The 27,324-nt window shown below is 42.2% G+C and overlaps 1 protein-coding gene across 1 annotated transcript; it reads right to left on the bottom strand.

The window, feature by feature from the left end:
* Positions 1 to 1,709: 1,709 nt before the first annotated feature.
* cntn2 (contactin 2) lies at positions 1,710 to 26,421 on the bottom strand (the record flags this gene model as incomplete). Its single annotated transcript, XM_084062912.1, has 22 exons — positions 1,710 to 1,819; positions 3,472 to 3,640; positions 4,219 to 4,331; positions 6,671 to 6,857; positions 7,865 to 7,980; positions 9,155 to 9,389; positions 9,520 to 9,590; positions 10,437 to 10,586; positions 10,799 to 10,957; positions 11,223 to 11,343; positions 11,904 to 12,079; positions 13,146 to 13,273; positions 15,289 to 15,439; positions 16,090 to 16,219; positions 16,330 to 16,466; positions 18,038 to 18,219; positions 18,510 to 18,612; positions 20,432 to 20,644; positions 20,844 to 20,939; positions 21,506 to 21,681; positions 23,881 to 24,022; positions 26,364 to 26,421. The coding sequence occupies 22 exons, from the start codon at positions 26,419 to 26,421 to the stop codon at positions 1,710 to 1,712; spliced, it is 3,123 nt and encodes a 1,040-aa protein (XP_083919038.1).
* Between the last annotated feature and the right edge of the window lie 903 nt (positions 26,422 to 27,324).

The following is a 27,324-nucleotide window of genomic DNA, read 5'->3' on the forward strand; positions in this document are numbered from 1 at the left end:
AAAGTAATCTGTGTACCACTATACAAACACATTTATCAAGAAAGAAAGTAGCATACATACTGTAAAAACAAACAGCAAAATGTAGCTGATGCTAATACTAAATGGACAGGTTAATGGGTTTCCTTTGAGGGTAAAATCATTCATATATCCCATAAAGCAAAGTGATGCTGATTATCACTAATTTAACCACAAATTATTAAATATCATGGTGAAAATGACCATCAATACCATATTCCAGAGAACCAAACCTTGTATTCCAGCAAAGTAATTACAATAACACACCACCACATTCAGCGTCCAGTCTGTTTTGCTTGTTTCAAAGTCCAAAGTGAGAGCGACGAATGTATGAATAATGGTCTGAGCAACACAAGCACAGCGTAACAAAACAATCAAAACAAATTTGCAATATAGCTTCAAGAGTAAAGCTGGTATGAATGGACCTTGTCTGGGGATGACCAATTCAGCACAATCAGGACTAGAAGAACACCATCTGCCATTGTTAACCTGGACAATATCCAGTTGTTAGATGTCATGTAAACAATGAACAAGGCATATTGCATAACAGCTGATATATTGACCGGATAATGGTGGCTGTAACAACTGCGATAACACTGTACTCACTGAACACTGTTGAGCGGCTCTTTGATCATCAGTAGTTATTCTTCTCTTCTCAACAATCAACCTCTGTACTATCAACCAGCATGACAATGAGGCTGCAGTCTCTGTCGGGTGGAAACCTTGTCTGTCGAAAACGGTTCATTTTTGATAATTAATTTCAAAACATTTTAAAATAGTAAAAATTGCCGATCAGCTATTTTCACTACTTTTGCACAAAATGATGTATGATGTAGTTAATTTACAAAAAAAAAAAAAAAAATTGAAACATGGAGATATGAGGTTTCTCTGCCCGACAGCAACGATTTGTGTCTGAATTATGTAAACGATGCAGGCACACAAACTGTAAACAAAGAATTTCTAAATACTTTTTTCTTTCTTTTTTTCCCCCCGTCAAAGTTCTTTCAAAGAAAACCTAAATGATAGAAAATGTAAACAATCATTCGGACCAGTCATGTTTCTCTGTAGTTTTGCTGTAAATACAGCTGAAGCAAAAAACACAATCTAAAATACAGACATTTATAGAGCCTAAAATTCAACAATAAAAAGTTCCTCAGTGCTTGAATGGGCGACTCTAAAATGTCCATTGTATATATACTGTAGCACTTATATGTACACTGACTGGATAGAGACACGACCAAAATTACACCGTTAGCTGTTGACTCAGGGAAATACAGTATGAAAAGCCAGAGGGCCACAGATACAAGAGAAGCGTTAGCCACGAATGTGATGGTCCCCATAAGGCATGGTCTCTATTGACACCAGTACATAAATACCAGTACATAAATACACAATCAGGTAGTCAACCCCCCGCCCCCGTCCCACACCCCCTTTGTAATGCCCACAGACACATTTTTTGTTTTTTTAAAAAAGCCCCTCTTTGATTTTCTTATAAAAACAAACATTTAAATAATTGTTGTCATCCCACCCGCCCTGCACCCACCCACCCTCAGTGCTTGGTGCAACATATCTTGCTGCACTCCATACCTGACCGGCTGAAACCCACCCCCTACCAAAGAACACAGGTTGATAAGACTTTGACCGACAGGATTAGAATATGAAAAATAAAAATGTCCTGGGACTGGCAGAGAAGATCACAGGCCCAATAAGCCAATGAGAGTGAGGGAAATTGTGCTGGCGAGCAGGAGAAGTCCACGGTAGGACTGTGAGGAGCACGCTTTGTTCTGGACCATCATTCCAGTTCCTGGAAGGGGGAAAAAGAAAAGTGTGAGAGAGTGAGAGATCATTTCTTTTTTCCACCCGGGATCTGAACAGGAATAACAACTGACTGATAGATGAAGACTGACATATTTCTACACCACAGCTTAGTAGCCTAGCAGCCCAGTGTTCTTTGATAGTTTCCCTGCAGTGTAGGCTGTTAGGGCCATTAGCCAGTTATGTTACCGTGGTGACTGACAGCTCGTAATAGCCCGAGGGAAATCAAGACAGAATATCTGACCTCTCTGGCCATCTGTCACTCACGAACAAAATACCTGTGCGGTGGCTTATGCTCAAATAGAGCACTGCATGGGGCTGAAGGACAGAGCGAAGGCCCCACGGTGAATTAAGCAGCTGTCAGAAGTACAACATTCCTACAGGTGATAGTGAGTTTGACCTCCACTAATTAGACCTGAAGGGCTGTACAGCTAATGTACGTATCATCACCAATATGAAAAGTGAATACCCTCTTGGACTGAATCAATTCTTAAGATCTGGTTATTCTCTTTGCAGCTAGTACAGTTGACCTAAGGGCAATGTTTAATGGTGGTGTGAAACTACCTGAATTTAAGGAGCTAAGAATTTTGTTCTCACGCTTAGAATTAGGGAAACAGTGGACCAAGCGGAGGTATGTGGTATGTGTATGTATTATAATAACCTTCCAAACTAACCTTTGGAATAGTAATATTAGCGCACTCTGTACGCTTTTAATGACAACATTCCCCTCACATTCCCGTACGCAATAACACAGAGTACTTTAAGTACAGGTGCAAACTGTACAAAGCTAAAAGCACTCAAGCTAAGTGTTGCTGTGTGACATGCCAAAGTGTCCTGCTCTTTTCCTGACAGCCTCATGATTAAGAGAGAACACATCATAATAACCTCATAGGTAAATGCTGTGTGGTAATGTAAGGTAATACATTTCATAACATGTACATTTTGTTATTCATGTATGCTCAACTTGGAAGATTTTTGACAGGCCATGAGGCCAAAGGTTTCCGTGGCTACAACAGCAGATGGTAAGATTCAGTGGGAAAAAGCTTATTACTAGAACATTTTTTATAGTACTTTCAACAAATACACTGGAGTTAGGTCATAATGAAATAAGCATGCCCTTAGTGACTCATTGGAAATTGTCTCACTGACTTATTTTAATGTCTTCTACACTATTAACCCATTAAGACCTGGAACTGTGTCATTTTTAGATTTGAGCTAAAAAGCATTATTTTACACTTTGGGCTATTCAAAAATAGCAGATATACAAGCTCATAGCGCGGCACCGAGTGCCGCGCTACGAGCTTGTAGATCTGCTATTTTTGAAAAATTGTGAAAATGTGTGCAAATCTTTGAAAATATATATATTTTTAAGCGAACATTTTTAACTCAAATCTTTGCCTCTGGGGGTCCCTGGAACAAAATATTTTGATGGGGGTCCGCAGCCAAATACATATCATTTTGGGGGTCCTTGACATGAAAAAGATTGAGCACCACTGAAATAGAAACATACGTTTTTCAGAATACTGTTGAGATTTAGGAGACATGTAGAATCGGCTTCAGGTCTCAATGGGTTAAAGACCTCCCTCAAGCAATCCTACTGCAAGTGAACACGTACTACAGTATGTACAGTATGTTTCTCACCTGAGTCACGGGACACAATGGTTTCGTGCGCTGCTCCATCGCCACCCTCACCCCAGGATCGGATCTCCAGTACTACGTAACCGTTGTCTTTAGGCAATGGCAGACTCACTGATGTCTTTCCCTTGTCCAGAACCTTCAGTGCTGTCTGGCCCTCATGTTTGTACAGAACCTATCATTGAGGAGGTGGATAAAGAAACTATCAACATGATAATCATATTATCAAAATATGTCTCTATATATTAATGCAACTCTAAATTGTACTCCCTAGTATAAATCCTGTGTTGCTGTAATGCTATTCTGAAAACATTGGACCACTGTTTGTTTAATCTCTCAAGACAGATTCTGCTTCTTTTTTATTTTTTATTATTTTTTTACCAAATGGGTTCCCAGATTGCTGTTTGTTTTACCTTTGGGTGATGCAACATGTTTTTCTCAAACTACAGTATGAGGTGTGCACTGTGCAGCTCATCCAAAATTATCTTTGGGTCTTAAATTGCCATCCTTTATTACCAGCTACAGTAAATCCCATAAGATTATGAGATATGTAGCCATATCTACCTTGGATTACAAGTAGCGCACTGTAACTTATCAAAAGGAAAATAAAATCAGATACATTATCGTGGCACCATTGTAAATGTAAATTGTGTAACAGATGTGATTAGTTCAAATAAATTTGAGATGGCTAATCATTTTCCAAAGCATTCAGACTTGTCTGCACACAGTGTACAGGCACACACCAACACTCACTTTGTAGCCTAGTACGGCTGACTCATTGTGCATGGCCTTCACATGGTCCCACCTCACTGTTACCCATGAGCCATCTGTCCTCCAAGACACGTTGCCTGGAGGACGATTTGGAGCTGCGAAGGAAACAAACACTTCGTTGAATTTATTCATTTCCAAAGAAACACAGAAAGACACTGAAGGTAAGGGTTAGGGTTAGGTAAAAAAAATAAAACAGGCTTATAAAAAGAAAGAATCTCACCAAACCAGCAATGATACAATATAAAAAATCATAAATAATCCAAATAAAAAATATCCAAATAATATAATTCAATTTACTATGAATGAAATCTTTATTTTGAACATGTTAAAATTAGGCAACAAAGTTAAAAACAAAACATAAAAATAAATGCAATATGATAAAAAATAAATGCAAAACAGCCTCTCAGGCAACAACAAAACTATAATTCTACATGTTCAAAAAGGAGTAGGATGAAGTATAACACTTATTTCATCCTACCCCTTCGTTCCGCTTACTTCAGCGTCATCTCATTCTTTTTCATATACCCACATGGTATACCATTAAATAAACCAAAACTTTCAAATTAAACAGATAATTAATTATTATTATGGCCTATATCCATAAATGGTTGGATAGGCATAGAATTAGAAATGTGTATAAGTATAACTACCACAGAGATACGTGGACCAGAGCATGTGATGTGAGTGAAGGTCAGCAGAGCGGACAGATTTTGACAGGAGGCGCGGAGCGAGTTTTCAAAACAGTCAGAGTTTTCAAACACTCCGAGCCACTCCGGTGCCGCTCTTACCACATGTTTGAGTATGCCCGCCCGGTCTCATGGTCAGACACACAGTAAAATCCTCAACACAGCAACAGGCGTGCACGATGCACGTGCACGTTTTTGTGAGATTCCACACTTTATTCTAAACTGATTGCTGTCATTCAAATGTACCATGTAAATCTGTAATCCACAAAGTCTGGTTAGTAATTATTTGTGTCAATTATATTTACTGTATATCACCAGTCAATCATAGGGGAATGTTTTGAAATGGGGGACCAGGTGATTAACTTGGTGATTGATTGATTGATTGATTGATTGATTGATTGATTGATTGATTTGCAGTCTGTATATTTGTCTTTATTCTTTCAAGTCTGTATAGACCAGATCCGAATGTTTGTAAATAAACGTGTAGAGCAGTAATTATGTTTATTCTGTGTATTTCTAATAGTCAATAACAATATCATGACTGTATTTCTCTTCCAGAAATACGGTTAAGTAGTAATTCTGCTCCAATGCGACACTGCCGGCTTTATCTACCAGGAAATACATTTTTGTGGTGGTGATGTCATGATGCTGTCACTCGGGGGCCCTGTGCGAGGGTGGGGCCCCTTTTCAACGGGTTAAACATAGCTAAGGCCGCCACATGAGCAGGAATGGACCATCACGGTGTTACCACATCCACAGCTAGCTTCAGGGAGAGGAGTGGTTCCGTGACACTTGACAATGAGACCCAAAATTTTACATCCGGAAATGGACCTGCTGAATTCATTTACAGTCCCCAGGGTCGGGGGGGAATGGAAACGGTGTACTTTCCCGCACGCAAACGACAGCCGAACAGGACCTCTGGCGTAGTTAGAGACAGCATTCAGCGATTGTGCAATAGTTGTCTGGCTTGAGAGACATGGAGTTCAGTGTCTTGCTCAAGGACACTTACACATGCAGCCAGCAGGAGCCAGGGATCAAACCGAGAACCTTCCAGTGGTGTAAAGTACATTTACTCAAGTACTGTACTTAAGTAAATGTTTTTTTATTTTTACTTTACTGGAGTATTTCCAATTTTCAGTACTTTTACTTCTACTCCACTACAATTATTTGAAAACTTTCGTTACTAGTTACTTTGTAGATTTTTATTATTATTACAAAACATACATTAACCACTTCAGCCCTATATACATTTCGGCAATTTGAAAATAGCAATCTACAAGCTCACAATGCGTCACGATGCGACACATTGTGAGCTTGTAGATCTGCTATTTTCAAAGGATTCTTATACATTTGAAAACTTCTGAAATTGGACATTCCGCATATGAGTACTTTCTACTTTTGGTACTTAAAGTATATTTTGATACCAATACTTTTGTACTTTTACGGAAGCAAATTTTGAATTGCAGACTTTTACTTGTAACTATTTCTACATTGCAGCATTGATACTTTTACTTAAGTAAAAAATGTGAGTACTTTTTCCACCACTGGAACCTTCCATTTCCAAGATGAAAGCTCTACCCCCTGAGCCATTGTGTGTGTTTGTGAGCATGTGTGTTTGTGTGTGTGTGTGTGTGTGTGTGTGTGTGTGTGTGTGCGTGCGTGCGTGCGTGCGTGCGTGCGTGCGTGCGTGCGTGCGTGCGTGCGTGCGTGCGTGCGCGTGTGCGTGCGTGTGTGTCAGGCAGACATACGTGGTCTCCTGGTGGTGACAGTTGCCCGTGGTGATGCGGGTCCAGTGCCGGCACTGTTGTAAGCCAACACAGCCACATGGTAACGAGTGGTGGGCCGAAGCCCTGACACCCGTGCAGTCGTTTCGAGTCCAGCCGTGCGCACTCGGTCTGCTGCTGCCTCTCGCTCATGCTGCCGCCAGTAGCGGATCTATAATGTATGTACACAAACATACACACGCGTGTTGTCACCATTCTGCTCATTTAGCATCAAACTTGACAGCGGAGGTCCCATACTGTACCTCTTCTATAGAAGAAAGTATCAAATGATTTACTAATTAGACTAATTATGTGTTTTCTAATTCCAAATGACCTCCAAATGACCTCCTGGAAATCAACCAACTGAACTAAAACTTTGATAAATACTTTCCATCTAATAGCAGTAAATGTAAATATATAACCTTGTTGACTCAGATTAATATAGAGATAATAAGGTAGCGGTCTCTACTTTTAATACTGATAGCGATAGCGATATAGACACTGATAGCAACCACTCAACTTTCCCAAGATAAACAGCTCCAGTCTCCGCCTGGCATTGAGCTAATAAATTGTTAATACTTTTATTAGGTGGGGGACAAAATACTCAACAGTGATGAGGTAAGACTTCACAAAGATGCCTCCATAATTGAACCTAATGCAGTAATGTCAACATCATTGATGTCAACTGGAGCTAGCCAGTTTGAAATGGCCCAGTTTTGAAAATTACCCTTTCAAATTACCCTAACTAAGAACTTTACCCTTGACACCAAATCATGTTGACTTCTAAAGGAAACAAGATATGGACAGGATGTGATACACTGTAACTGAAGAACATGAAATAGAGGTGATGGAAATAACCTTAATACAATTAAGTTAAGTTTAGCTATATACAGTAGCACATTTTATATAACAGGCTTAGACTCAATGTGCTTCAAAATAAACAAGATAGGAACATTAGAAGGTATTACATAAATAAGAACATAAAAGATGATAAGGCACAATAAAAAGGAACAAGATAGGATTCTCAAATAAAAAAATATTCCCATTAACCATGCAGCCTAACTAAAACCTTGCAAAAAGAGATGTTTGTCTACTTTTGAAAGAAAACACTATATTGTAGTCACTACTAATTAAGAGGGTATATCAAGAGGACAAGCAAAAAGGCAAGTTCACACAGACCTCGTATCCCCTGAGGATGCCGTTGGCACTGAGCTGCTGGACAGACTCCCATGACACTTGGATGTCGAAGGCACTCAGGGCTGTGGCGTTGATACTGGATGGTGCCACTGTGGGCTCTGGGGGTTGGGGGGGACAAGGGTCAGCAGTGGAATGAAGTTGTATTAGTAGTACAGTACATATAGGGCTCTACAATAGATTGTGCATGTAATGCACATGATTTTAGTCTATTCAAAGACAATGATTTGTGCTGCGCAGTGCCATTCGCTGGAGAGCTAAACAGCAGCACTTCTGAATTAAGTGAATGTGATAGTCCATGTTGTTTGATTCGTGTTTGCTATAACCACACCAGACCATTCAGTTGAATTAATCCAGAACACAAGCAATTGCTGTAATTTAAAGTTCTCTATAACCAGCAATGTGTGAGTGATAATTCTGTTTATCAAATATTATTTTATTCCAAGGCAATCAATGTCGGACTGCCTCTTCCATGGGTAGAGAGGGAGAGAGTCTACGATAGCACTGGGGATAATGCATAACGCATCTGGCGCTTAAAGGCAGTGGCACCTGGCACACTGATTGGTTTTATTAATGTAACGCCCAAACCACACCTATGCATAATGTAAGGGGTAGCACAGGTGTTTTAGGGATAAGGCTGGTGATGTAAGATAGAAACACAGCCACGGGAACGCCCCTTGCACGATGCAAAATCCCCAAATAGTGGGTAGCGCGACTTGGGCGCAAGATAGGGCCCATAGTATACTATGGAAGAGGTCAGTACTGTAGGAGCCATCATGAATCATCATGAAGGACAATAATTGAAATGGCGCTCAAAGTGAGTCACAGGGTGTTCTACCAGAGCCGCAGACATTTTTAGATCTTCATCACAAGGTATGACATGTCATCTATTAAAGCACAGTCATTTTTGCATTTTTTTCCGTAAACTGTTACACAATAAATGCTGATTTTCTCCGCTGTGTGCACAATCTTTTGTGAATTAAAAAAAAAGTTCATGTACAATAAATCTGGGCCCTGACATATTGTGCCACTGGTATTACAAAAAAATGATTTCACACTGACAATGTATTCATGACTGTGGTTGTCCTCTCTATGTGGTGGATGCCCTCTTATGGTGTTCCTAAACACTGCATGCAACAAATAGGTGCTTAATGATTCTGTATCAAATACGTAACCCCTGCAAACTCCCACAGAATAGGTACTATACACAGGACCCACTGAAGTCGACAAGTTACAGTAACTCCAAAGTTGATCTTGTCTTCTCTGCTTACTTACCCTCCTCAGCTGAATGCACCACAGCGATCTGGCTAAAGGGACCCTCGCCCTTGCGGTTGTAGGCTTTGATCTTCACTTCAAAGGGGGTGTAAGGTGACAGGCTCTGGTTGGAGTAGACATATCGTGATGACTCCACATGGGGAACAGATACCACTGTCCATGTCAGGTCGTCCTTCTTCTTGAATGCCAGTATGTAGCCGAAGCCATCCCCGTTTTGGTACTCTCTGGCCATCGTCTGGGGGATTCAGGAAAACGTATAATAAGTTCAGATTTTTTTTGAGGAGCTATTAACATGGCACATTTCACAATGCCACGCTCCACTGATTCAATGCAGAACTCATGCTGACAAATTCTGATACACTCACCGTCCAAGTGATGATGAGCTCATTGCGGTCCCCTCCTCCTCCTCCTAGTCCACTTGGGGCAACTGTGGGAGCTAAGGGAGAGATAATGTGTGTGCACAAATATAAAACCACAGGTTTGGCCAAAAGACAATATTCTGCTTCCTGTCCAAAAATACAATAGGAGATTGGAAATCGGAAAAATTGGCCCCCATGTCCATCCTATATTAAAATTGGCTACTTGGCTACATGGCGGTCCACGGCCATGTCACTCTGACTCAGACATAACTACAAACAAACCCGATATGCCTAGACTTATTGGTCGGATTGACAGTGCGACGTAGGTGTTAGGCTTGAAACTCTAGTACTGTATAATACAGAGGAAAGCATTTTCCATTCGATACCATTTGAATACACTTTGATACTGACTCAATAACTTTGCACATGGAAAAAGCAATGTAATACTCCTGTATTGCAATTTATAATCAAGTATCCAATAGAATGCTATATATCACATTAAAAATACAGCCTTTTCCAAAAGTTTAAAATGTTCCTTGTGTACTTTCAAACCCACAAAGTACTTACAGCTTGACTCTAGAGACTGCAAAGAATAAAGCCAAATAACGACCAAAACATAAATAGATAAATAAATACCTCATCCAATTCACACGCTTATTTTAAAATGTGCTAATATTATCACCAAAAATCGGACTGTAGGCATTTGATGAACTCAGTCCACTTGACCAAAGCTTATTACAGTATTATTCTTTCTTAAGTCTGAGAAAGACAGTCCTTTCTTTGTGAGCTTGTAAATCTGATGTTTTGGCAGAATGTTCACCTATTATGACGTGCCCAGAATACGGACACTAGGGTATATGTGGTTAAAAAGAGAGGGGCTAGCATCACACAGTGACACATCCTTATTTCCATGGTTCCCTCACCTGCTTGCTGTGTACGGATGGTGTGTGAGGGCATGCTGGGCTCTCCGCTGCCCAGGATGTTGCTGGCGATGACCTGGAACTCATAATCCATCCAGGGCATCAGTCCAATCACACGGGCTGACTCTGCATTGCCCTCAATGTTAACAGGATCTAACGGATGGGGGGGGGGGGGGGGGGAGACACACATTAAGCACACTAACTCACACCTGCAGTTACAGTACTAGTAGGAATGCAGTCTAACTCAAAGTAAGACTCGAATATAGATATACAATATGCATGTACGCACACGCACGCACACGCACACGCTCGCACGCACGCACACAGACCCACACACACACACACACACACACACACACACACACCTGTTCTCATCCTCTTCCACTCGGATGAAAGTGATGATCGTCCCATGATGACATATTTTCCAATTGGACTGTGGTTGTCGTAGCCGCGACTCCACCTGAGTTCTACTGACGACTCCGCAACGTTCTTTACCACCAGTCCTCCAGGGGGTCCTGGAGGGCCTACACACACACACACACACACACACACACACACACACACACACACACACACACACACACACACACACACACACACACACACACACACACACACACACACACACACACACACACACACACACACACACACACACACACACAAAGACGTGCACAATGCCAAAACGTTACTGCATAAGATCACAAAAATAGACAGACGCATTTGCTTATTCACTGTATCTGTACCAAATTCCTTAGAAAAGAACAGGTGTAAAGGGTCTGCCTTTACCTCGGACCACCAGTTTGGCTGAAGCCGAAGAGCTGTCCACCACCGTCTGAGCCGTACAGGAGTACAGTCCTGCCTGGCTCAGCTGGCCATTCACAATGAACAGGTCACCTATGGTCTCCTTCTGAAGGCACACAGACAGAGGACAAGAAGGGACAGATGAGTGAAGACAAGCAAAACAATCCACATAAGAGAAGTAAAGCCTATTTCAGACTGGGTACAACGGGTACTATTTCAGTTTTAGACATGAACTGGCAGCATGTAATGGATACCTAATCTCATTTGAGGTTTAATTCTGTCTGGTCTGGTGCTCAGGCACCATGAAATGTTTAACTTGGCATGACCAAATAGTAAATTGAACCAAGCAGTTCCAAGTCTCCCTTTATCTGTTAAAACCCTAACTTCTACAGTGGTACGGTTCACAATGACGCCCACCCTCCAATCAGGGGTATTATTGCACAGAGTCTACTTCAACCGTATAGTACAGTACAGTACATTTCACTATCAATATTGTGCCTCACTCCAACAAAAGTACTCCTAAAGAAGTGCCTCATTCCCACAGAAGTCTGCTTACTCCATCTGTCCATGTGGCACAGTGCCAACGCAATCCTCAAATTATCATCCCAGAAAAACCCTTTCCTCTAGACTAGAGTAGTACAGTCCATCATGTATTATGACACTCACTCCTTGCACACGATGGAATGGCCCAGCAGGATCCTCCAGGTCCAACAGGACTCCATTGTGGGCCCAGGTGAAGGTCAGGTCCATGGTGGGGTCGTGGGACGCATGGCACTGCAACGTGACATTGTCCCCCTGATTAATGTCAGCATTGGAAGGGGCCAGGGTGATCTTGGTGGCATCTGGACACAAATAGATAGGTGGGGGGTTAGAGATGGTGGTATGAAGAGAGGTTGCATGATTTGTGTGTGTACAGTATGTGTGTGTGTGTGTGTGCGTGTGTGTGCGTGTGTGCGTGTGTGCGTGTGTGCGCGTGCGTGTGTGTGTGTGTGTGTGTGTGTGCGTGCCTGCCTGCCTGCCTGCCTGCCTGCGCACGTACGTGCGTGCATGCTTTACCAGCTTTGTGGGGACCATGAGGATAGTAAAACCATAAAACATGGACCTAGTGTCCCCACTAGACATTGCCCTAGCCTGAGCGAGAGAGGAATAAAACAAAAAAAAAGTAGTGGGCAAGGTTATTAGCCCGCAAGATTGTTATTGTCAGTATTATTGAAAAACCAAAGCCTGCAACCCTTAGTAAAAACTATAGCTTGAAGCCTGATTTATATATAGTTGCATTCTGGTGTCGCGTACTGAAAATAGCTGATCTACTGTACAAGCTCACATCACATTGCATCGCGCGGCACAACACGGCGTGCAAGTAAGGCATAATATTAGGGTTTAGAACTTGAATGGCTTGCCTTTTGCAACAGTGTTGCTGTCCATGGTGCTTAAGGGCACCTATCAGGAGGTAGTCTATAGTCACGGTTGGACACTGTGATTATAGGGTAAGTGTTCGAATATCGAATGAGCACATTGTGGAGAAATGGGCCTCCAAATGGCAGTACAAGTTTAATTATGCTGAAACTAAAACGCAGCAAAATGCAATGCAAGTTATTTTTTTTCACAGTGATCACTGAGAGCGAGAGGGGGATCTAGGAGCAGAGGAGAATCACTGTGCAGCAGTAGAATGGAGAGTTAAGAACAACTTTGTGAGTGTGGAGTAGGATTCTGCCGCTCTACTCTCTGACCCTAACACCCCAAAAAGTCAGGATTTCATGAATTGTTCTTACAAAATGGTTAATATTTTCTGAGTTACAATTAATAAAAATAGGGGTTAGGGTTAGTTTTAGCCTGTATATGTGTGTGTGTGTGTGTGTGTGTGTGTGTGTGTGTGTGTGTGTGTGTGTGCGCGCGCGTGCATCTAACCTCTAACAGACAGGTGTCCAGTGCTGTTTGCTTTGCCCAAGTAGTTTTCAGCAAAGCAGGTGTATTTGCCCTCGTCAGCTCTGCTGATGTTATGGATCCACAGAACCCCATCTTGAGTCACCGTCACCCTGGCAAAGACAAGTTTCCAAAAATGTCCAGAGAAGCATTTTCAAATTGGGAATTTGTCATGATCAGCGGGTGTATGGATCTAATAATAATAAAGACCTTTGTTGAGTACTCATTATTTTCAATTAGTCATGTTTCTTTTTGTGCAAAAAATATATATATTTCTGTTAATCATATTTAGAATTTTGTTTTACAATCAGGCATTGACATATGGACTGATTCAAGCATTTGAAAAAACGTAGGTCCACATATAACCTTATTATAAAGTGCATTAAAAACACTTACTACACACTGTTCAGTCATAGAATCGGAGTGCATTGTCATAGAAAATAATATAACAAAGAGAAGTGTAGGTATAGGTAAACCTGTTCACTGCTAAAGAAGAATCAGATTTATCCCAATTTGGCTACAGTACAGTATGTTAGTCCAGTTATATGCTGGACATGTGTACTGTAGCTAGTCATATACTTACATAGAATACAATTCCAACAACAACCAAATAGACCCACAAGGGTCCTCCAAATTACTAATGGATAATTTAACACTGGGGATTTTACTGTGTACAATAAAGTACAATAAAGATATGGTTGGCAAAAGTCATTAACCACTTAAAACCTATATTTTACCAGGGTCTCCCAGGGCTCTATACTTGGTGTGATCGTTGTTTCCCTCTCAACCAAATCTCTTTGACGGAAATTGCAATCCACGAGCTCACAATGCAAATCGGCTATTTTTTCCGAATGTTCGCCCCCCAGAATGGGGACGCTAGGGTTCATGTGGTTAAGTCATTAATATACAGTAGCTCAAACTGATAGACCTCTCCTCTCGTACTGATAAGGTTTTGCAGAAGCTCTTAGCCTTTGATATTGTTTTACACAGTTTGGGTAAGATCACCTTTTATAAAGCTGATGAAATCAATGGTAATAGGGCCCTTTGATATACAGAAGCTGCTTTTGATCTAGTTTCCAAGTTACAAATATATAGCATTTTCTAAATCTCTCAACATTTGGTAGCAGTTGAATTTTGAGTAGTTTTGTTAAATTCTCTCTCAAGTCATGTAGAATCTATAGCCAAGGTTAGCTTGGGCTGTCTATCACTTAAGGCTAGACAGGTCAAAGAGTTAGGCTTATGTTTATTTTAGTTTGCCTGGAGTGAATCCAAGGCAATGAGCTCAGTAATAATACATTTGGACAGTATCTACAGGCACCTTTGTAAATTATGTGAATAAACTATAGAGAACTGAGATGAATATGAATAACTGTATGATGGATAGCTTTATGAAGGTACAAGAACAGCTTAATGAACATATTCTTGCAACAGCATTTTGTCAGTATAGGAGGGCCCAGGCCAACAGATGTGGCCGTGTAGAGTGCTGAATAAGGAGTGAAGCTAGAATTGCATGGGTGTGTAATTATAGTACCTATATGGCATATAGTACAAAATACAGTGTCATTTCAAACATTACTTTCAAACTGCTGCACTTAAAAGGAGATTTCACAGTGATAGGATAAGAATGAATTCAAAAGTTTACACTGAAACACCATACTGTATTCTTCCATTTATGATGGTTATGCATCTATCCAATAAGCATTACAAATGACATGAACGATATGATGGGTTTCATTCCCAAATGCAGTACATCCACTTAAAAAACAACAACAAAAGAAAACCCAAAACATTAATCTCTATAATTTAATTCCTTTAAATGTTACCACTGATTAAGAAAATATATTGACTCTTCTAATATCATTCATCCATATATTTTTTGAAACATGGGGTATCGTTTTTGTTTTATTGTTAATGTACTGTACAGTAGATACCTCTAAATACAAACATCTGCATTAATAATTGAGGTACTGTACATACAGTACAAGTACACTTCCCACATATTGTGTGTTGATTTGTGAAGATTATCTTGTTGACTGTTCAAAAACTTGATTATTACTAATTACAGCTCATTTTCTTATCAAAGACCCAACCACAATCAAAAGGTCGCTATGGGCATACAGCACAATACCTGCTGCTGTTGATGAGCAGCTCTGTGCCACGGCTCCAGAACAGGGTAGGTTTCGGGGCGGCCCGAGGTCGACATTCCATCATTACCTGACCCCCCCGGGCGGCAGGTACCAGCTTCCTCACTGGGTTCAACCTGAAGTCTGGGGCCTGGACTGGAAAATGGATGGATGAAGAGAGAAGAGAGATGGGAGAGGGGGCTGTCAGCAGTCCAACTCTTCTTTGCATTATTGTTTTTTATTTCTTTCACTGACAAAAAATGTAGGGGGGGGGAGCTGGAGCTGGTCCCATACCACATAGGCTCTGATGCCTGACTCGGTTTGTCAGCAGTGGCGTGCACAGACATTTTGAGGGGCAGGTGCTGAAGTAAATTATACTTTTTTTGTTGACTTGGTCTGATCTTTTTTCCCTCTATACCTCTTTGCCAAAAATAGCTGATCTACAAGCCCACAACGCCTCGCAGCGCGAGGCGTTGTGGGCTTGTAGATCTGCTATTTTTGGCTAAAGTTCTTCTCAGAAAAGGGATGCTAGGTTTCGAGTGGTTATGGTAAAAAGAAAAATCATATCACATAAAGAATTGGCGGACCCCCTGTAGTAACTCTGAGGACCCCCTGTTGAAGACCCCTGCTGTAAACTGGAAAAAAAAAAACTTTTTTTTCTTTTTTTCTGAAAAAAAGGGCAAGAGGGCAAAGGGCAGGTGCTCTAGCACCACCTAGAGTCTATCTGAGCACGTCCCTGTTTGTCAGTACCTGGTACGTGTATTCAATGTTTGCTCACTGCAGTCCATCCAACCCTGCTCACCTACCTTGGACTCTGAGCTCAGCATTGGAGTAGATGGTGCCGTGTTTGTTCTCAGCTACACACTGGTACATCCCAGAATCCTCCAGGGCCAAGTTATTAATCTTTAGGCGACCCCCATTCACCTCCACTCGGTCCTGGTGTCAGAGGTGGAAGGAAGTGAAGAAGATGAAAACATGACAAATAGACAGACAAACTTCAACACAACTGCACCGTGTGTGTGTGTGTGTGTGTGTGTGTGTGCTACCTGTGTGCTGAGGGGCTGCCCGTTGCCTAGCCAGCGTACGGAGGGCCGCGGTTTGCCAGCAGCAACACAGCTCCAGTGGAGCTCCGAGCTGATCTCCACCTCAGAGTCACTCATCACCTGCAGCCAATCTGGCTGGGCTGAGGGACGAGACAAGTGTGGGGGAGGGAGAGAGGGAGAGGGAGGGAGAGAGGGAGAGGGGGGGAGAGAGAGAGAGAGAGAGAGAGAGATTTAACTGCCAATATAAAGGCAACACCTTAATGAATAAAATATACTGTACAGAGCATATTGAAGTGTAAGGGTAATGTGCAATGTTTAGGCCCACCCAACCTCAACATAAAGTAAAGGCCAACCAAGTGGGGTGGCCCAGTAGCCTGCTGTGCCTGCTGTGCTGCTTGATTTTTGCCGTAACCTTCAGGGTGATTAGACCCCTCTGCTATCATGTCGGGGTCTAATCGCCCTGTCTGGGTTTATTTCTCAACAATGACCGGCTCGCCGTCAATTATCCCTTGCATAACAGCAGTTTAACAGTATAAGACTGTGCTTGTATTGGGCAGGGTTAGGGTTAGGTGCAACTATGGGAGTGTGAAGTAGGGCATTTCTGAAAAAGAGCATTGACTATCTAGATGAGCTAATCTCTTCCAGCATGACAATGCCACCATCTACAGGTCACTGAATGGTATTATGAACACGAAAACGAGGTAGCCATTTGATACCCTGTCCCAACACAACTGCACACTTGATGGGAGATTGAGGAAACTGCATAAAGTGCATAAAGTGTCTTGATATGGGGTCTAGGCATAACAGGAACAGCTTCAGTTTGTCTCAGCCTAGTCAACAAACCAATACCAACTGGTGGAATTAGTTGGGCCGCCCTTTCATAGGAAAATCCATGTTTTGGGGGAGACTGTGGGTATAGAGGTATAATATAGCGGTGCCTCCCGCTTGGTCACAACAAACACATCTGGCAGTGTTTGCGGGTGGGAAGCCGGCAAGGGACCATGTCCTTGTCACTGCATTAGCAACCCCTGCTGTTTGGTCGGGCACCTTGTGTATTGTGATGAAAAGCTGCAGCTGGCAACTCCATGCATATCGGATTAGGCACAGGATTGTCTACACCCTACCCAGCCCAACAGTGGGTGGCCTGGCAACGTCAGGGACCACACATGGGGAATTGGCAATGACAAAATTTGGAAGAAAATGGAGAAGATCAAAAAGAAATCCATCTTTTGGATCCATCATTTGGTTTATTGTGTCAGGCAGGCATGTGCACACAGGAGCTAACCAGTAGTGCCCGAGCATCTGCCCGATTGTCTTCATAGGACAAAGTGCCTTTTTTTATGCCTATATTTCTATAATTCATTTCTCTCTTGCTGAACCGAACCACAGTTGCTCACTGCGTAGCTCTCATTCGATACAAAAGCTATGCTACAGTAGCTGTAGCTACTATAGTTTGTCTGGCTTTAGGACATGCCTAGCATATCCATCCCATGCACAGCACACGTGTTTGACAGTAGGGCACCAAAAAGTCTGTGCACAGCCTGTATTTTCCATCCAACTACTAAGATGTTACCGTAACATTGACAGTAACTGTAAGATTTATACTGTAGGAGTCGATGGAGAATGACATGTACTGTAGCTGGAAATGTGTAATATTATTTACAAATGTGCCTGTGAATGCAATCAATGCATGTTGACGTTCTCGGCCCACCTTGCACAGTGATGCGCCCCTGGTGCATGTCACTTCCCTCTGAGTTGTAAGCTTCGCACTCGTACACGCCCTCGTCGTCAAACGACAGCTCAGGCAGGGTGAGGATGGGGCTCTCTGCGCTGGCCCCTGTCTTGGCAGGGAGCAAGCCATCCACCTTCCTCCAACGCAGCTTTGGGATTGGACTATGCCGTGAAGGGTTTGGGAAAGTGGTGGGTGGGATGGATGGATGGATTGTGAGGGAGAGAATAGTTGGGAACAAGATAATATGCAGAATAAAGGTAAGCAAAGGGTTTGACAAAAAGATGGTTTAATGAAATGGTGGGATTTAGAGTGAAAGAGAAACACAGTGAAAAACAAAAAAGGTACGAGATAAAAACAGACATTTAAGTACTACTAAAACCTAAAAGACAACCAAGTTAACTTGACAACACATTATACCGTGATTTCTAACATGCTTGGACCGAGAACTTACTTTCCATAGGCATAGCACTCTAACTGGGCGGTGTGTCCTGCGAGTGCATAGGTCTCTGCCGGGAAACGCACTTTGATGCTCGGAGCTGACTTCCTGGGATTTGCTATTGTGAAGGAAATGTATAACGTTACTTATGAAATCACAGTCGGGTCGTAAATGTAATATACTGTAGATTACTACTGGAGGGTTGAAAAAAGTGTATCTTGTGCATTCATATCCCGACAAGTCAGCAGTTATTAACACTGTAATGCTCCAGTATTATGAGAAGCATTTGTCACCACGATTCAGTGGAAAAGGTCATTCTAATATACTGTTGGGTACATGACTCATTGTTAAATAAGATCTTTATCTGGAACAACCAATTTTCTGTTCAACAACATTCTCATCATACGTGAGTGATAGTTTTCAAGTCAGTACTTTGTCCTCTCCACTGATAACATGTTTCTGTTTCTAGATGTAGTAGGCTATGACTCTGCAGAAGATAGAGGCTTGTCCTTGTCCTTCTACCAGATTAGTTTGCTGTCTGACTCTCTGTATTATCGTCGCTGTCGTGCGGAAACCTTATATGTTCAAAACTATTACTTTTCATGAAATGGAAAAAAGAACCTGTGTTCCAATGGATACAATTTACTGCTGTAGTGGAGGGAATAATATCTATGATGAATCTGGATGCTGATTTTGTTGTTGTTCACTAGGTTCATCCAGGTGTGTCAGCCAGAACACCACTTTAGGCCCTTATTCGAGATGTTAATAGGAAGGACAAAGAGAAGCTTGAATTACTGGGTTTTTCTCTTTTACTGCTCTCCTTTGCAGCAACACACACAGCTCAACAAATAATACTGTGTGGTTAATGGCCATTGGCGCACAAAGACACTCTAGTTTGGAGCAGGCTCAAACAAACTGAATTAGCGACTTCATTAACGACTCTTAATACTTCTGAATTGACATGAGCAACAGCTCTGGCTTCTAGAACTCCCTCACTGTGATCACGTGAGATTGGTAACTCCCACAGGATTTGGCTCACTATTTTAGAATAAAGGCACTGGCTTGGCTAGTAATACTTTTCATTGGCTGAATATTTATCAAACCCACAGACAGACTTAAGCACTTTCAACCTGGCATCACAATATTTCCATTTGCCCTGGCTCCACAGTACCTCTCAGGCCTCCTCCATAAACCTACTCTGCGGTCCACAGACTTGGACCTCCTCTCTGTCCCCAAAACAGCCAAGCAAACTTTGGGGGACAGAGCCATCAGTGTGGCAGCCCCCACCCTGTGGAACTCTCTCCCAATGGAGATTTGCCATGCTCCAACACTGGACTTTTTTAAGGCTGCCTTGAAAAGACAAGTATAATAAAATAGGCTAGGGCATTCATTTATGAAAAAAATATAAAAATATGAAATATGGAGATACAAGGTTTCTGCCTGACAGCGACGATATCATTACTGAATACAAAACAGTCTTCTGCCAGGCCGTCTGAAATAATCATGTTGTCTAAAAATCTCTGTCTATTTGGTCTGTGAGATGGGTTTAATCTTCAAGGTCCTTGATAACGATCCAGTTTATTTCTTCACTACCAACAACAACTGGGTAGGATTGATAGGCAGTCTTTTAAAGTTATCCATCTTTTTTTAAATTGATCTTATCTTCCACTCGAAAGTCTTTGCACTGGCTTGCTTTGTGTTTGTGTAAATCATCTATGACTCGGGACAATACAATTGTTTCAGCGGTTGAACTTACAGTATGTGGGTTTTAATGTTGGGATACAACAACGCACGCACGCACACACGCACGCACGCACACTCTCACACACTCTCTCACACACACACACACACACACACACACACACACACACACACACACACACACACACACACACACACACACACACACACACACACACACACACAGAGTCCCGTACCGTCTGCCATGACAGTGAGCTGGTTGGCCTTGCTGAACGTGCTCTTGGTGCTGATGTCCAGGTTGATGGTGGTGAAGCAGAAGTAGTTTCCCGTGTCATTAGGCTCCGCCTTCGCCAGGTACAGGTTCCCTGTTACCTGGGAGACAAACCACCTGCCATCCACCGGTTTGATGAAGTTGGGAAACTCATTAATGAACCAGCGGTAGGACAATGCTGGAGGAGAACAGGAGAGAATTATTGTACAACTAATATAGAACACTCCAATGGTATTGTATGAGTCTTACAGAGCTATCCAATGCTGCTCGTAGGTGTAAAGAACGGTTCAATGTGATTATTAGGCTGATAGAATTGTTTATTTCACATACATGAGCTATTATTAAGCTGTGGATGCAGTGGACAGCTCACACAGTACCTGGGTAATGAGGAGGGGGCTGGCAGGCCAGGAAGGTCCCCACACCCTCATATGCTGTCTGGGGACTCCTGGTGTCTGGAGGGAAGTCATGGAGGTCTGAAGATAGAGAACATAGATTAAGAACTTAGAAGAAAATAAAGATGTAAATGTTAAGAAAGCAATCACATGCATTTGCAAGGAAAATCTTAACACATTCACTGCCAGAATTTTTTCAGATTTTTTGCAGTTTTATGCCAAGAGATTTTTCATTGAAAAAAAAAAGTACTCAGCCGAGATACAGAATTTTTAAGTTTTAAGTTAACAAGGAAGTGTATGGGAGTCTAGATCTTTGAAAAATCATATCTCCTTGGTCTTTGGGTCAACATAAAAAAAAAAAAATCAAGTTAACTCGATCTAGGCAAGCAAGCGATGGATTCTAAAATCGAGTTAACTCGATCTAGGCAATCAATGTGTTAACAGTGTATTATTGACAATGTTCAAAGTTGATTTACAACACAAATCGATAAAACAGGCTCAGATCCAAAAGTGACTGAAACCAGTTATTGACATGGGCAAAAAACATCAGGTGGCTCCACTACACAATAATGGGCCATTAACACAAGTCCAAACAGGTCAATGCTGGGAAAAAATAAAGATGACCCCCACCACCTGTTCTCACTTACAGCCAAATTTAAGGTTGGCAGCACGACTGATGATGGTGCCACAGCGGTTGATGGCCAAACACTGGTAGGACCCTGCATCTTTGTCATGCTGAGGGTTGCTGATCACCAGGGTTCCTGCGACCAGAGTGTAGCGAGGATCCAACCCCAGCGGGACCTCAGTGCCATTCACACGCCACCTGGAACACAAAGAAGGGTGCAAGGGTGCACATTGCACAATTATGTTTTGTTTCATTATTACTATGGTTATTTTTTTTATTTTTTTTAACAATTAGCAGATTCCCCTAATATTGTAGGTCAAACTTTCAGGTGGTAAGCCCACCTTAAAATAATATTCATATCACATGTCATGGGATTTCATTCATAAAATACGTTTTTTTCCATGTACCATTTTGGCAAGACTCAATCCACACCTTCTATTGCATTAAAACAATAACTTAACTAAAATAGAGGTGAGGTAAGCTTAACTGTATCGGATTACTGATTTCAAGCAAGTTTACAAGTCTCTGCAGTTTAATGGAAAACAATGGCTTCATGGAAGGACAAGAAATATTGAGCAGTAATGATACTGTATATGTGAAATTATAAATCCCCATAAATGATGCTTTAGGGGACACACCTAAACAGAGGACACTGGCAAGGACACCTGTTTGATGCCTTCTGATATGAGGAACTTCTGAAAGGCCTTAGCAACGAGCAGAGCCACCAATTACGAACACCTCCTCTGGCTCTGGCTTGACAAGTGAGTGTGACCTTGTCTAGAATAACTTTTATAAAGTCCATTTTGGACCCGGGTCCAAAATGGACTTTATAAAAGTTATTCTAGACAAGGTCACACTCACTTCTTCAGCCCTACCCAAATTAACCTGTACCATTTTTAAGTTATTTTGACCAATCTATATGGTAGAGTATGTTAATCCTCCTATAATTCTACAAAGCTCTGTAGTGGTGGTGTAGTGGTGTAGTGGTAGCCTGGTAAACCCTCCCTCCGGAAATCTCATTTCCATTTGATTTCAGGAGTGAGTCTGGCCTGATCGCCCATTCTGCAATATTGGCTGTGTACTCCAAACGGACGAGCCTATCAGCGTCGTCGCACATCGTTCTGTGATTGACAGCGACAGTTGGCCAATCAGGTGTCGAGTTCGAGTGAGCCCGAATGGCACCGAGTGCAGCCTGAATGCAGCCGACAAAACACGAACGGCAGCCATCTTTTCTGTCCGCTATTTTCTCCGCTGTTTTTTTACTTCAAAAAGCTCTCAAACTTCTATTTTGAGGCACGGAATTTACTTATAAGATATCGTTTGGATAGAATTTAGTTGTTTAACTTCATATATGTGGTCAATTAATCATGACAGAGCCTATTTAAAAATAAAAATTCAGAGAACCGGCCGGGGCGGGCAGTGACACACAGGTAATAAGGCAACCTATTTTGGGCATGGCCGTCTCAAAAGTCCTGTTGCGTCACATTAGTCTGGTGAACTGCTGATTGGCTGAAGGGGAAAAACGATCATTGGCTGAAGGGGTTGTCAGTCAACGGTATTACTCCCGCCCAACTCCAGCCCACAGCCAATATTGCAGAATGGGCGATCAGGCCAGACTCACTCCTGAAATCAAATGGAAATGAGATTTCCGGAGGGAGGGTTTACCAGGCTAGTGTAGTGGTAGTGAGGCCAAAATTGGTTCTGCCCGGTTCTCCTCAGTGGCTGGAGCAGTTGATCTGAATCTGAATTTGCACACAGCCATTGACCATTACCATGTGCACGGAACAGCGAAGCCGATTGCACCAAATCTCAGCTGTTTATTAGCGTTTTTGTGTAAAAGAATGTCGCCATGATTACGGCTGCCCAGCTGTGGGATGGCCCCGCGAGCTATGGGACGAACTGCCTCCCGGGTTGCCAGATCATGTGCGCATATCCCACCACGGGTATGGACTAGTACAATATAACTAACACAATATAACCAACACAACTGCGGTGGTTGTATTTGGTCTCCCTGCTCTTCTATTGAGAAATGTAATGTATATCCTGTGGTCTGGTAGGACCACTACTGGTTGAGAAGAGGTATTGCCTGAAGGTCTAAATTCAATAACTCCCCTGAGCAAGCAGGGGTGCTATGTGTGCTCAGTAATAAATATTTCAGGACTTGCACGAAGACCCCGGTAGGACATAAAGGTTATAGAGTGCAGCTCTAAATGAACAATGAAGTCTGAGGATATAACTGAGCGTGTGTGTGTGTGTGTGTGTGTGTGTGTGTGTGTGTGTGTGTGTGTGTGTGTGTGTGTGTGTGTGTGTGTGTGTGTGTGTGTGTGTGTGTGTGTGTGTGTGTGTGTGTGTGTGTGTGTGTGCACGCGTGCGTGCGTGTATGAGTGCATTACTGACCTATAGGTGGCAGCAGGGTTGGCTCTGGCTTGACAACTGAGTGTGACCTTGCCCTCACTCAGGCCTTCTGGGTAAACCAGACCAGTTGGCTGCTCCTCAAACACCGGCCCACTGTCATGACCAGACACGCACACATCTCCGCCTGGCAACACAGCAAAACAGCTGGTCAAAAAAACAACAACAAGCCACCCAGCAGGTTCTCAGCGATGAGCTTCTATAGATTGCGATTAAGATTTCCGTTTTTGAACGTCCAGTTGGCAATCCAAATTTGGTTGAAGAGGGATGAAGATCAAGCAAAAGTGAGAGCAGAAGAAGAGAGACAAAGAGCATGAGAAAGGGACACAGGTGAGAAACACACAAGATAACACTGTTCTTCTGAAGAGGGAGGGAAGGAGAATGGTGAGAACACCTTTAGGTGCAGCGAGAGGAGGAGAATGTGATGATTAAGGTGGGGGCAACAGGTGGAGAGCAGGGAGGGTCAGGATTAGAGGGGGAGTGGATAAAGGGGGGTAAAATGGAAAGAGTGAGATAGAAACAGATAATTGAGTTTCTTGAAGGGGGAGATTAAACAAGGAAGATGAGAGAGGAGCGAAGGCTACTTTGGAGAGGAAGTGTATGGACTGGAGAGAGGTGGGAGAGAAAATGTTAATCTCAATAGCTCAACAACAGCTCAATAGCTCCAATAACGCTAGGTTTTACAATTCCATTACTGTTTTCATTTCATTTTATTTAACAAATAAATTAAAATAATCTAGAATGACACAATACATTCAGAGAGAGAGAGGGGGAGGCGGGAGAGAGAGAGAGAAAGACAGAGAGAATTGAGGCAAACAATAAAGAAAAGGGAATCAGAAAATGTCTTAATTAAAATATTTTGAAATCGTCTCTCTAATCCACAAAGTACAATTCCTGAGTAGTCATTAGCAGGTGTATTCCCCAAAACCCAAGGCTTTAACTCACAACTGTAGACACCAATTTCATCAGGAGAGAGATCTTATACAGGATACAGGACAAACGAGTAAAATTGAAAGTGATTAAATAAATAAATGATCGACAAAATTTGAATTGGAATACTATAACATTTAAACTGATAAATGGGTACTCTCTCCTGCTGGATGAAATTGGTGACCCACTTGAAAATGTATTTTGTGTTTACTAAAAAGCAGGAGAGACAGAGAGACCTGTCTGGACTGGGCTGTTGAAAGCAAAACTAGAGTTTGAGAAATAATGGTAACATATTTGTGTGGCATAGTATTCTCCAGGTATAGAAGATCCATCCATCATCCACAATAAATTGAGCTCGTCTTTCAGATGCACATGGTCTGTGTAGTGTACGAGTGCCTCAAAAATTGTACAGGTATGCATTTATGCATGCGTGCATGTATGGTATACACAAGGGGGTGTTGTGTACAATTGAGATGTAGTGCACCTTGGCTCAATGATGTATATAGCATCTGCGTAAAGCAAGCTGCTGCTATGGGCTTTTGCGACTGTTTTGTCATTCCACTCTCTCTGTCTCCTACTCTCATGAAAAATGTCATTCAAGCATATTGCTGCAATTCCAAAACAAGAGACCATTTTTTTCCAAACCTTTCTGAATGTTTCACCATCGACCGTGGAACGGAGATTCCAAGTCAAACAGTGTTATTGTTGTCTTCTGATTCTAATAGTGAGGCAGACTCTGAGAGCAGCTCTTTATCTCTGATGCACTATTTTTCAAAGAAACACACAGTTTTTAAGATCTGTGTGTGTGTGCTTGTTTTTGAAAATGCTTGTATACTTTTGAGCTTTTGAGTCTATCTTTGACATGAAAGTTTATTCTCTGCTACCTTGCTTTGCTTGCTCAATCGTGTGGGTGTGTGTGTGCGTGCATATGTGTATACGTGTGCCTGCACATGGATGTGTTGAAGCAGGTGCATACTGTAGTGTGTGTGTGTGTGTGTGTGTGTGTGTGTGTGTGTGTGTGTGTGTGTGTGTGTGTGTGTGTGTGTGTGTGTGTGTGTGTGTGTGTGTGTGTGTGTGTGTGTGTGTGTGTGTGTGTGTGCGTGAGTGTTATTCAGCCCACCATCAACAGATAATGAACAGCTTTCTCGTAAAATGTGTTGTGCCCAGGGGGCTCTAACTATGCATGACTGCACATTTCAGTACTTTGGCAGAGCCTGTTAATTTCAGCAAAGGCTGCACCTCATTGCCATCTATCATTCATAGGAATGGTGAATTTCAGTGTAAAGAGCTCCAATGGAAAAGGGCATCTCAGAGAAAATCGAAGTCCTCCTTCTACCTGCCTTGTCTAAAACAACAATCATGACATTTTAATCAGTCCCCCCAACCATCACTACCCCGCCCCATGTACCACACCCTTAGTTTTGACAACACACACACACACACACACACACGTACACACGAGCGCACATACTCAAACATGGCACATCAATCACACCCAAACTGATATTTCTAGTGTGTGAGCAAAATGCAGTACTTACCGATGGCATAGCTGAGTGCGAGTGAGCTCAGAGCAAGAAGGCACAGCAAGTGGCCCATTGTTAGTCACACCAGTATTAGAGCTGCTCACAAAGGGACCAGAATCGGATGTGGTCAGACCTGGTGGCAGACCGGCTCAGGGGAACGCTGTCTGATCAGTATCTGTGAATACAAAGTACAAATCACTTCAATCATTATGACCAACTAACACCTTACTGTGCAACACCCCCACCCCCACCAGTGAATCCATGAACAGCAGTCCACCGTTAGACAGAGAGACATACAGCAACTTCACTGCCCAACAACCGAAACCCACACACCAGGCACCCCCACAACAGCAGGTATGCCTGGTTTATTGCAGTACAAAGCCATGGGTTATGGTTTCCTTTTACTCTCTCCCAATCGATCTGTTTCCTTTATTATCTCAACCTCACTCACTTTCAGTTCATGGTTTTCCATCCACAAACCACTACAGATTAACAGGACATAACACAATATCTGAAATCCTTCTCCTGCAGCCTTGCCACAGGCTTTTTAAAAAATGCTTCAAATTGCATGCATGCCCTCAGATCTTCTACAAATTGTCAACATGTGTTTTCTCTCGGGTTGCTTCCCAAAGGCCCTGAAAATTGCAGTCATCAATCCACTATTAAAAAAATTACAATAATCTAGACAATAATGTCACAGACAGACAGTTACATAATTTCAGTATTAGTATTACTCGATCTCATTGCTGCATAATATGCTCACATATATACTACTAGTCAGAACTAAACATGGTGAAGTTTTTAGCATTGAGTTTTTATGCACCACATATCTGGAACAAACTCCCACAACGATAAGTTATTTCAAATCAAAGCTGAAGACCTTTCTGTTAGCCACTGCCTTTTACTGAGCTTTCCCCCCCACTTTTATTAATAATTTCTTCTGCACTGTAATTTCATTCTCTAATCTTTTTGTTTT

Source organism: Gymnoscopelus microlampas (genome assembly GCF_963454915.1).
Source record: "Gymnoscopelus microlampas genome assembly, chromosome: 7".
Classification (NCBI taxonomy): Eukaryota; Metazoa; Chordata; class Actinopteri; order Myctophiformes; family Myctophidae; genus Gymnoscopelus; species Gymnoscopelus microlampas.